Source organism: Coturnix japonica, chromosome 11, assembly GCF_054131305.1.
Source record: "Coturnix japonica strain WE chromosome 11, WE-NBRP24, whole genome shotgun sequence".
Lineage (NCBI taxonomy): Eukaryota > Metazoa > Chordata > Aves > Galliformes > Phasianidae > Coturnix > Coturnix japonica.
This window is the reverse complement of record NC_140673.1, coordinates 28,525,400-28,537,801: the sequence shown is the minus strand read 5'-3', so window position 1 is coordinate 28,537,801 and position 12,402 is coordinate 28,525,400. Positions and strand designations below refer to the sequence as shown.

The window sequence follows — 12,402 nt, the reverse complement described above, 5'->3', positions numbered from 1 at the left end:
ATGCTCAGGTGAGCGAATTTGGCTGCTCTGCTCGCTGCCAGTCAGCAACCAGTGTGAAAGGCAGGGCAGAGAAATCCGAGAGAACAAAACAATACAGAAATCAATCCGGGCTACTGTTGATTGAGATTTATGTGGTCCTTTATGAAGTTAATAGAATGTTATTGTGGCTTTTGTCCTTATTTGAAGAGGAGCGAGTTATTTGTTTGTTCATTAATGTCAAACAAAAATGATATCAAATAATTGCTCAAAGATTACAGAGCTCTCCCTAAAGTCTGGCCTGGCCTATGGCACCGTGTGCCTTGTGCCGGGTGCCCCAGCAGGCTGTGGCTGTGTGTGAGCTCCGTGTCCCCACAGCTCTGCCAGCAGCCCCACATGCCTGCAAAGTGCATCAGAGCTTGGAAGGCTGTTTTCCAAAACGTCTGAGAGATCTCACAGTGCTCACCAGCACGTCCCAAAGCGCACGGTCACAAATACCAGGAGCCCCCAACCCCCAGATATTAGCAAACGTTGGAGCTGCTGCAAGGAGACACTTTGCACGGCTGTTACAGCAGAAGCGTTGTTGCATTTTGGGCTGCGGGTGTTATTTGATGCGTCCCAACTCCGGTTATTCCGTTGTTAAAAATCGCTTCGCTCGGGGGGAGACCCCGGAGGGATGGGGCCGGGATCGGGGCAGGGATGGGGCAGGGTTCGGGGCTCTGGGGCTCCTGGTGCCGGGCCGGGCCGAGCGGTTCCGATGCGATGTGGGCCGGCGCGCGCTCCCGTGGCCGCCAGGACGGTTGCCTGGCAACAGATGCATGGCAACGGGCTGCCAGCCCGGGGGCCGCCCGCCGCCGCGGCGCGCAGAGCTCAGAGCTCAGAGCGGGCGCCGCTGCCCGCCCGGTAGATGCTGCGGCGGCCGCCCGGGAGCAGCCACGCGCCGCGCTCGGCCGCCGACCGCGGGCAGCCCAGGGGCAGCGCGGAGCGGCGCGGAGATGGTGCCGCTGGTGCGGGGCGCCGGGGGCTCCCACCAGTGGCTGGCGGCCGTGCTGCTCGGCCTGTGCTGCCTGCTGCCCGCAGGGCGGCTCGCCGCGCCGGGAGGAGACTTCCACGGGGCGGCCGCGGACAGCCTGGTGGTGCGCAAGGGGGACACGGCCGTGCTCAGGTACGAGCGGGCGGGGGGCTCCGGGATGGGGGGGGATGCTGAGCTCGCGGCCGCCCCGGAGCCGCCGCAGCGCTTCGTTCATTCTGTTCGTTCCGTTCGTTCCGTCCGCTCCGTTCTCGCATGGTTGTGCCGCTCCGTTCCCTCCCGGCTCCGCGGTCGCTGCGGAGTTCCCGTTCTGCCCTTATCCCGGTGCTGCTGCCGCCGTTCCCCCCGCCCTGCCCTGCTCTCTCTCCCGTTCTAACTCTGCTCGTACTTTTGGCACCGTGCCGCTGTCGCCCGCGATTTCTCGTTATTTTCAGCGCTATCGCAGCGGGTCGCGCCGTGTTACGGTGCCGCTGTGCGGAGCTGCCCGAGCCGCGTCCATCCCGCGTGTCCCTCGGCCCGCCGGGCTGCGCAGCCTTTGAAGGGCTGTAAACCCGCCGCACCGCGCTGTGGGGCTGCTACGGAATTGGGGATCTCAGTCCCGCCTGTCGCTGCCGTAGCGGCTCCCGATAACGCAGCCGCTGTGCTCGTGTTGCTGCCGGCAGCGCTCTGCTCGCGTGCCCGAGCCGGGTGTCCGTGATGCGTGTGCGCTGCGCGGGGACCGGGGGCAGAGCGGAGCTGCGGGCACCGCTCACTCGGTGCCGTTCGAGCGAGCGAACCGCCTCGAGAAGCGCCTTGATGCCGAACCGCGCGGGGCTCTCAATGTTCTCTGCTGGAGGCTGCCAGCTGGGAGCGGCGCGCATTGCCGGGCCTGCGATTGTTGGGAACTCGGTGTTTGTGCAGCTGGGTGGGTTACATAAACGGGCTCTGGGCATCAGAACACCGCTGCTGGCTCGTGGTCGATCGTCTGCTCGGTAGCGAGCGGCTGCTGAACCGAGCGCAGTCACTGCCCGACTCCGGAATAAAGCAGAGAGACGGGAAATAGCGCGGTGTTGCGCCTGTGGGTTTTCATCCTTCTTGCACTAAGATTAATTTCTTTCATTTCCTGTGCTGTGGACTTGCTCTCAAGTCGGAGTTTGGTTTGGTTTTAGCTGGTAATGCAGCTTGAAAGGGGAAGTGTGAATCCCAACAGAGAAGTGCTTTCAGAAGAGCGCACGGAAGATGCGCGGGGCCGGGCAGGGCTGTGTTTGGAATCGGAACTGTTCCTCCCTGCACATCTGTAACATAGATGTGTATGAGCAGCACTGTTGCTGGTTCCCTGATTGCTGGCAGCTGATGTAGGTGCAGGTTGGTGAGCTGGCACAGCAGTGCAGGGGCTGAAAGGGGAGGGTTTCCTTGCAGCTCCCAGCCCAAATCCTCTCGGTTTCCCCAGCTGCCCAGGATGGCTGGGCCCTGTCCTACCGGCACAGCTGGGTTCACACCGGGCTGCTCTGCTCCATTCCTCTCTGTGCTGTGGGAGTGAGGGCTGCAGGAAGGCACCCCTGGCCCACTCACAGGCAGCTCTGCACTGAGAGTATCTGCTGATTGTTTTTCAATAATTAATGATGGGATATGGGAGTCCTTTGCATGGCTCGGAGTCAATGCTTTCCTGGCTGAGGGAAGGTGGTAGTGGTTTGTGGGGTGCATGTGTGGCCCCGTTGGGCTGTGGATGGTCAGTGACAGCCTGTGGGACAGAGCACAGAGGGAAGCACTCAGAGCATGGCAGCTCGGTGGGAGGCTGAGCAGAGCACACCTGCTCCAGCTCAGGTCCCCATGTTCACTTTTCATCATCTTTACTAGAAGTGAGGGATGAAATCTCCTTTAAGTGCTGAGGCTTTCAGAAAGAAGCCTCCAAGTGCTAACAGGAGGTAAAGCAAGTTGTGTGGATCTGTAATTGATCTGTGCTGTCCCAGTGCTGTTTGTCTCACTGCTGATTGAAGTCTGAAGGAGTTCTGTCTGTGATGCGGCTGTTTGGTACAACAAGCTAATCTTAGGAAGCCACTTGTTTTCAGGTGTATGAATTCCAACCTGCACCTTCCTGCAGTTGTTCCAGGTAATGTGCTCAGGTTTAGCGAGAACACCTGAGGATGGGGAAAGTTCTAACTTAACACGTCACTAGAAGAACAGATCAGTGTGCTGTAAATTGCTGAGAATACAGGGCAGCAATTTGTGCTCCATGACCTGTGTTTCTCTGGTGACTCTTCTAAAGACTTACTGTGCAGAGAGGGATGCAGCCCTGGGTGTGCAGTGACCCCGTGGCTCTGGCAGCACTGTCAGTGCTTCAGGAAGAGGTGACCGGCACAGAGGAGCTCGGGTGAGGCCCCATCCTCCCCTCAATTGGTAAACAGAAGCTGCTTGAAGTATCTAAAGGTGCAGAGCTGAAAATGATCAAAATGTCTTTCTCAAGCAAGCAGCTTTTTTCTCTGTGCTTTGTTTTTTTACAGCTCATAAACGATTAAAGCGGATATACCTGATAGTCCTTTCATAGTGTGCAATCACAGCAAATTAAGTTTTAGAGCTTGACACCTTTTTAAAACAAAAGGCACACTGCTGCTGTCTTATCATAGCGTCATTTATTAAATATATACTCTAGAATACACAAAATGATGCAGCTTTTTCCCTGTAAAGGTTTAAGCCCCAAGGCCCTTAGTGGGATAGATGTTCCCAAAGCATTCCCAAGGCCCCATAAGGAAAGATGTAGAGCCCCACAGCCAGGGAGGAGCAGCCCAGCACCAGGACGTGCTGGGGGCACCCAGCTGGGAAGCGGCTTCCAGAAGAGCAACTGGGAGTTCAGGTGGACGATGTTCCATTGGGTCTGACAGCAGCAAACAGGCAGAAATGTCCCCACTCTGATATTTAAGAGAGTGGCTGTAGTTTTTGTGGAGAAGAGGCCCGCTAAGCAAGATCCTCAGGGAGCTGCAAAGTTCGTCATGCAGCCAACAGACCTTGCAGGCAGCCTGTTCCGTGTCTGCAGGCAGGAGCAGCACTTCTTACTCCTGGCTCCTCCATGTGTTGTGGTTTCTCCATTTTCTCTACCACTGGTCTCTTGTTGGCATTAACAGCACAGATGTGTAGCAGGCAGCCCATCTGAAACGCTGCCCATCACTTTTGATGGCTGCTTCCCAATGTCATGCTCTAAAAGAGATCCCTTTGGTGTACAAAAGAGAGCTCTTCACATTAGGTGGTGCTTAAGGTACCTGAAAGTGGATGTTGTTAATATTTGGTGTGACCAAATATTTGGAGCGGTTCCTGTTTTCTTAGTATGGTTCAAGTCTTGGATTCAGCTTCACTTTCCTTTATGTTGCTTATGTTTTTCTCTTGGCCATACAGGGCCTTTGCTGCAGAGTGAGTTCCCTGGGTGCAGGCTATTCTCTGCTAAATCAATGAGAAATTATACACTAGCAGAGGTGTGGAGATGTGTATGAAGAAGTCATCAAAGAAAACGGAATAAATTCTAGCAAAGAAAATGAATTCATTTACCATAAACATCTCCTAAGTCCCTCCCAAGCTTATATCCAGATGTGAAGTGTCACAGCATTTTACAACGTAGGCTTTACTAAACAAGGGGTTTGCAATTTTCTGTCTTGTAAAATATGCTTTGAGGCGTGTTAATGGCTGTCAGGCTCACTGATTTCTTTATCACCGTTTGACTGGTGCAGGCACTTGCTGGCAGGACACGTGTTCTGTGTTTCCTGCCCTCCTGCTCTCCCTCTGGATGCGCCTCATGGCAGTGTCTGACCTGCTCTGAAGGGGTGGATTCTGCCTTGGCGTAGGAAGGTTGGCAGCAGCAGCATCTCTGTCCATGCCTCCAGTTCCTCTGGCTTCCCACGCATCCTGTTTTTTAGAACTCATATCTAAGAGGCTGGGCCGAGGCTGGTGGCTTCTGGGCTTTGGGGCTTCGTGGCTCTTCTCTTCTGACAAGAGCTGCCCTTTACAGCAAATAGTCTTTGCAAAAGGAGCCACAACAATCACGGAAAGCTGGCAACAAGTCTACAAAGTGTAATTCATCTGCCATCACTCACACTCCAGAGAAATGGGCATTTGGAATGGTGGGTCTGTGGTTGAGTAGCAGGAGCATATAAAGTGATGTGGCATGTTTAAATATTAAGAGACTATATGTGTTTTAACATTACAGTCCCTCAGATTCACATCCATGCAACAGTATTGAATGCAGTTGTCTGTATGCATGTAGAAGTGCAGGTTTAGGGAGGTGGATAATGCAATACATATGAAAAATTTCCTCTTTATGGTTTCAGATGGTCTGTTCCTGACTTCCATGCTCTTTTGGTATTCTTGTGCATCTCAGGATCATGAATTATTTGGCTGTATGAAGCTTTGTTCCATCTCTCTGAGATATTGCTGTGTTATGTGGAGATACACACCGTCTCCCCACCCCCCCCCTATAAAAAGAGGCTGTTCTTTGGGGACTGCTCTCATGTTCCACAGCCCTACCCATTACTAAATAAGCGTGTGTTGGCACTTGCCTCTGATCTGTGCAGTTAAAGTAAGTATGTTCAGGGTCAATTGAAATAATTCTTTTAAACCACTGTGAATGTTTCAGATGTTGTGCAGAGGATCTAACAAGAAGAGGAACAAGTAGAGAGTGAAAACCAGAGCTTGTTCTAAAGAATTTTCTGTGGAACAAAGCACAGACACGCGAACTTCTTCTTTTAGCCATCCTGCGTGAGAGCTGATCTGGTCCCACACTGTGTGGTGCAGGCAGGGCTGGGTTTACTGCAGGACATCAGGTTGCAATGGGCACGGTGGGGCTGAGCCTTCAGGTTGCAGTGGGCATAGTGGGGCAGTGCTGGCTGCAGGCCTTCAGCTTGAGGGAGGTTCAGGCAGCAGTGACCAGGAGCAGGGCGGGTTGCTCAGACTGGGTGCAGTTCTGGGCAATCCCTTGTGCTCTTGCAGGTGATGGCGGTAGCCTGGCCATGGTGACCTGCCATCTCACAGCTCATGAAGGCAGCTGGTGTTCACGCAGGCTGTCCTTGGGGCTGCATCTCCCTGCCTCGTCGCCTGCAAAGATAAGGCTGAAAGAGCAACCTTTGTCTCCCTGTGAGAGCTCTGTTCCTCACGAGGAATGGGGGATTTCTGTCAAATAACGCTCTGTTAAGGCTCTGCGTGCTGGCAGGGTGGGGGTGGGCTGCGGGGCCCTCTCAGTTCTGGCTGTCTTTCAGCCTTTGAGAAGAGACGATCAGTACGAAATCCACGTCCTTGTGGGAACAGAAAAGTCCCACTTAGAAGCACAGGAAGCGGCTCTACGAATCTGTAAATTTTCCATTTTCCCCAACTCAACCCAGACATCAATTCAAGGTTCATTCTAACACAGTGTTGTGCTTGTTTAAGTTATTTCAGTTGGTAAGGCAGGCAGTCCCTCCTTTACACTGATCACACTCTTAGCAATGCTGTGTGTGCGGGGTGGGCATGCAGGGACATCCATTGCATTGCTGGGTGTGCAGGGATAGCAGTGTGGCAGAGGCTGCACGAGGTGTCTGTGGTTGCTGTGCTCTGGAGCCCACTCTGCTCTTAACCCAGGACCTACCAGGCTATCCTCCATTTTTCAGCTCTGCAGAAAGAGCCTTTCCTCCTCCAGCCAGATGCATGTTGTTTTCCTGAGCTCAGAGCTGTGTGAGCTGCCAGCACAGGGCTGGGTTCATTAGTACACTGAACACTCAAGTAGATGAAGATGGAAAATAGGCCCAATGAAATGTTCAGCCCTCCCAGTGGTGTCTCATGTTGCTCCTTCAGTAATACAACCATGGGGGGCTCAGGAGGTGTGTGCAGTAACTCTGGCTTTGCATGGAGCATCACTTGCAAAGCCAGCAGAGATCTGATGGTGACTTCATCACGAGTGTGTTCCAGCACAGAGTTCAGCCTGAACTGAGGCCACTTCAGCTGCTCGTGGTGATTCTGCAGTTTTTGAGCATCTCCAGGCTCAGTGTTGCCTCTCGTCTGTGGGTGGCTGTGGGTGTATGTGCCTGGGTTGAAGTCTTACGTCATTGTGAACAGCCGAAGTTTTGGTTTTTATACCCACTAAACTCTCTCAAAAATATGAGTTGAAGCAGAACATGCTCTGTTTTATAACAGAAAACCCGTCAATCTGTTTTAAAAGATTTTCCCTTGGCAACTGCAGACAATCTGGTGGTCAGACAGCCAAACAGCTATCATTAGTCATGCATAATTAAAACAAAGAGAGTATCCAACTGTTAGCAGTATCAGTTTTGTCTAGAAAAAATCTGATTAGCATACAATGCATGCAGAAATCTCCTGCAATTTTTTCTTATGCAAATATCAATGTAAATGAAGGGAATTCTATATATTCATGTACAATAGGCTGGGTTTTTTTTCCTATGCTTATTTAAAAATACAGGAATAAGATCTCTGTCCGGTTTAACACAGCATCTCTGCTATGCCTGTTAAATTTACATAATGCAGTTCTGTCAGAAGGATGCAGGAACCTCATTCCCTCTACAAAACATAGGCATACATAATTTACTGTACTGTTGTATGTCTTTGATACTTCACTGGCTTCATGTTGAAAATGTTCTTAAACTGAATATAATTTACCCTCATCAATCGGCGCTTGAGGACAAGATCATCCTTCTCTGACCCCCTGATTCCCATTGGGTGCAGACACGGTTGTGGGTTTGATGTGAAGAAGTGCTGCAAACCCCAGGCTGTTGGCTGCTGGGGAAGGGCTGCAGTCTCCATCCCAGCCTGGTGCCCACACTGCTGGCTGGGAGCCACTTATCCTGCGGGCACGGCCTGCCCAGGAGGTTGCAGAGCTGGGAGGTGCTGGGATGCCTGCGGGAGGTTTGGCAATGGGAGCTGGTGGGAGCAACCCCACCCACATGGTGCAACAGCAGCTGGGGAGCAAAACAGCGCCCCGACACAGCACTGCTGCTTCTCACTAATTGGAGATGGTACCGTCTATAAACCACAGGTCTAGAGACACGCTGAGGCTTTGCTGCTAGCTACAGGCTCGGTGTACTTAATTAAGCATGAGTGACACAAGGCAGCTCTCTCTAAGGAAAACACAACTGAAGAAGGGAGGGAGAAGTTTCAAACAAAGTTCTGGTTGATTTAATGTGAATAGGGTGTGTGTGGCTGTGCAGAAAGCAGCAGCATCCCTGCAGGAGGCTGAGCTGGCGTTGGGCTGCAGGACATGCCTTGCCCTGGTGGGCTGGGCTGAGCACAGGGTGCTCATCCTGCTGGTGTCGGTGCTATCAGCTGTGCTTTCCTGCTGCACTGTGGAACAGGTTCAGTGTTCATAAACGTGGTAGCTCTGCACACACAGGAAAACCCTTTCCTTTTCTTCAGTAAAATAGTTTCATTTCTGACTAAGATAACAGATAAATGTTTAGGCACGCATCAGAGTTTTTCATAGATGCAGTGCTGGGTTTTTCTATTAAAGCTGTTAATTTAATGTAGTGGTTGATATTTTCTCTGTGTTTCTCCCTTGGGCTGTGGTGGGGGTGGGTGCCACAAGCAGGCAGGACGGATTGCTCTGTGGAACACCAGTGCTGCTGGAGGAAATGAAACAGCACCATTTAAACCAGTTCTTTCCCTTTCTTCCCCCTGTTTGCTCTGCCCAGCTGTGCTGGTTGCCCAGAGCTTTTTCTTAGGATCATAGAGTGGCCTGGGTTGAAAAGGCCCACGATGCTCATCTCATTTCAACCCCCTGCTATGTGTAGGGTTGCCAACCACCAGACCGGGCTGCCCAGAGCCACATCCAGCCTGGCCTTCAATGCCCCTTGTAGAGGATAGCCCACGTTCCAGCAGGTTTTGTGTGGGGCAGAATAAGGCTTGTGCAGCAGTGTGGCAGTGATGCTGCTCACTAAAAACGTTCGGCCTGACACGGGAGCTCCAGGCGTAACCCCGGCTTCTGATAAACTGCGGTGTCACTTCATTTTAGAATGGAGCTGTGAACGTGTGACGGGAAAATGAAAATGTTAAATATCAGAGTCAATATTTTAAGTAAGTGGTACATCGTGGTTTGGAATAAACACATTTTTCTGTTGTGTGACATGGTTCAAAATGAAGCGCGTTTCATTCCTGATGGAATTCAGCACCAGATGAGACCGTCTGCACGGCACAGTGCAGAGCAGCAATGGCTGCTGCTGGCTGGGGGCCTGAGAGCTGCCCAGGGGTGCACAGTGGCTGAGTGAAGGTCAAGAATCCTTTCTGACACCAGAGAACTCCCTGCTGTTGCTGTTGTGTGATGAAGGACAGCAGAGGTTTGGGTGTGTTGGGTGAAGCACCGAAGGATGCATGTTTTCCACAGCAGCTTTTCTGCCTGTTGTAGGAAACGCAGAACCAAAGTGCAGAGATGGCAGCAGGCGGTGGCAGGGCTGTGTTCCAGCTGTGAGGCTGCTCCATGTGGTGTGAGCTGTGGCACACGGTGCCGCCTTCCTCACTTGCAGCCCTGGGTGCTGCTGGGCTGCTGCGAGCACGCAGGGGACTTGGCCGAAGATGGCTGCATGGCTAAGAACAAAGAGCCAAGTGATGCTGCTTGCACAGGGCTTGTTGGCTTTGTTTCATTCTCAAAGTTGTGCTGACTTACCTTAGAGTCGGTGCAAGCGTTTTCTGCTGTTTGGCTTCATGCACATGTGTGGGGGTGAGCTGAAGGAGCAGGAGTGACACCATTTGCTCTAACACATGTTTAGTTTGATAGGGCACTCCTTTAGCTTAATTGTAACAGAAACTGGGAGATGTCCTAAAGGAGTTTGAGCAGCGCCAGCACACTTTGAGGGGAATTACAGGCAAGATTATCCTGGGGTGTGACTGCCTGACACCTTTAGGAGCTGACGGCTGCTCAGTAAAACCCCCAAATAACATGATTTCCTGGGCTGAAGCAATAAGCAGTTTTCAGAGGCAGAGGGAAGGATGGATGCCTGGGCAAAATGAAGCAGATAAATAAAAGCGCTGTCTCCTCTCTTAGTTTACTGTGTCACAGAATCAGAAGGGCTGAGGTCTTCTGTGAGATAAATGAGTTCAGCCTTATTTAAAGCGTGGTTTAAAATCGGTAACTCTGTCAGGTCTAAAAGCAATTATTTTGGTTATTCTGCTCCTAACCATGATAGAGTAGCAGCTTTTAATGAGGGATTTGGATCAGATGAACTAAATTAGTTAAAAATGAGCACAGCTGTATATGAAGGTCTCGGAAAGGTCTTACATTATTAAATTGACTTATTTTGGAATCTATGCTGATGAAGTATTGAGCTACGTATTAAAGTGCATAGCTAAGCTGGGATGAAAAATGCCTTGCCGGTGATGGTTATAATTACAAGGCTTTTGAGGATGTGGTGTTGTTTACAGAACAAAACACCACATTATAAGGTAGCATGAAGACGTTGAGGTGTACAACATTCGTTCAGATTTTGTTATGTAAACTTGGTAGGGTCATATAATATTTAAAAAACTAGAAGTGCTAAAAAGAATTTATGTGCTTATTTTGATGTGTCGTGTCATAATTATCTTGGGTACTGTGTGTTCATAGCGATTAAATCAGTAAGCTGACAACACTATGTACTTTGTGTATTTGTTGTACTTATAGAAATATATAGAATCACAATGTAGAATCACAGAATGTCCTGGGTTGCAAAGGCCCACAGTGCTCACCCAGCTCCAACCCCCTGCTGTGTGCAGGGTCACCAACCAGCAGCCCAGGCTGCCCAGAGCCACATCCAGCCTGGCCTTGAATGCCTGCAGGGATGGGGCATCCACAGCCTCCTTGGGCAACCTGTGAACAGTGCGTCACCACCCTCTGGGGGAAAACCTTCCTCCCAGTATCCAACCCAAACCTCCCCTGCCTCAGTTTAGAACCACCCCCCTTGTCCCATCACTGCCCACCCTCACAAACAGCCCTTCTCCCTCCTGTTTATACACTCCCTTCAAGTTCTGGAAGGCCACAATGAGGGCTGCCCAGATCCTTCTCTTTTCCAAGCTAAACAAGCCCAGTTCCCAGTTTCATCACAAGAGAGGTGCTCCAGCCCTCTGACCATTTAGTGGCCCTCCTCTGGGCCCTCCAGAGCTCCCTGTTTTTCTTATGCTTGGGGCTCCAGGTCTGGACGCAGTACTGCAGATGGGGCATCAATATATAGAATATATAGAAGTGTTTCATTGTCTGGCTGTGACTTTGGGTCATCTGAACACAAGTGGAGCTGTGCTGCAGCACTGAAGGCGTTCTTTAGTGTTGGACTCACCAACCCACTTCTCACTCCTATCACACCCCCACTCCAGCAGTGCTATACTTATAAAATTCTCATTTGAGAGAGTTATTAAGTAAATCTACAATGAAATATTAGAAATATCATTGAAATGCTCATGCAAACAGACAAAAATTCTTTGATGGGTGGTATTTCAGGTACTGAGGGTCTCTTGCATGACTGTTCTCCTTGTATGATGTGTAACAGGATTTTGGGTAGTGTGGGCAGTGATGGTAGGAAGCTGTTCCAATCCCTGAGTCCTTTGAGTATGGTTCATAGCAGTGTGAGAGCTGCCTCTGCTGCAGAAATGAGGATTGAATTCCTCTTCAGAAAGAATTCTGTCCTTTCCTATTCAAGTTGATTTAATTGCTTGGGATTTTAGCAAGAGTTTTTAGGTTATAAAGTTACACAATGGCTTGAGAATTGTAGCTCACAGCTTCCAAAGTATTTGGAAGAGCTCTTCAGAAGATGTTGGTGTGTAGAATTGCACCATGCCCCAGTAACTCCAAACATCCTTCAGGGCTGCTTCTGGAGGAAGAGGGAGCTTAAAGCAAACTGTTGATCAGATGTTCCAGCTGGAAATGAAATCATTGGCGTCCTGTTCCAACACCCATGTGTCTGTGCCCCCTGGGATTTTGGAAACCCACATGTAACAAACTGAAGCCCATCTACTACTGAGATGTTTGCTGGCACTTGTGGGGGCTCTCACACAGAAGGACCTCTGCTTCTTTCCATTCTTTAACCTCACAGTGCTGCTCTCTCAGTCTGCCTTGCCCTCCCCAGCTTAGAGAACAAAACAACCCTCCCATTGCTTCTCTCAGCCCTACGCTGTCAGCCTCAACAGCAGAGCAGTGTCACTGGGCATGCAGGCTGTTCCCAGGCTGAGAAAAGCGAATGACCTTCTGCATCTGCCCCATGGTTGTAGAGCTTCGTGTTCAGCCTGGGCACGCACTGAGGGCTGGGGAGGGGCAGTCAGCACTGGGATGGGGCCTATTGCTGGGATGGGGCTGTGGCCTATTGCTGGGATGGGGCTGCAGCTGCAGGTGCGGTCAGTTGCAGGAGCCCGGCTGCTGAGCAGATATGTTATGAAAGCGGCCTAATTATGATGAGCAATTTTCCCCCCGGCTGGAACAATTGGACTAGAAAATT

The 12,402-nt window shown here is 51.0% G+C and overlaps 1 protein-coding gene across 3 annotated transcripts in view; it reads left to right on the top strand.

Moving 5' to 3' along the window:
* The first annotated feature begins 791 nt into the window (after positions 1-791).
* NEGR1 (neuronal growth regulator 1) overlaps positions 792-12,402 on the top strand; it is a 160,629-nt gene continuing 149,018 nt past the window's right edge. For 2 of the 3 annotated variants that reach the window (XM_015870907.3, XM_032446132.2), the window contains exon 1: positions 792-1,141. In XM_015870907.3, the coding sequence (XP_015726393.2) occupies positions 795-1,141 (347 nt within the window). In that variant the 5' untranslated portion in view covers positions 792-794. The remainder of the gene's footprint in view (positions 1,142-12,402) is intronic. The other variant, XM_085512456.1, reaches the window with a different exon arrangement.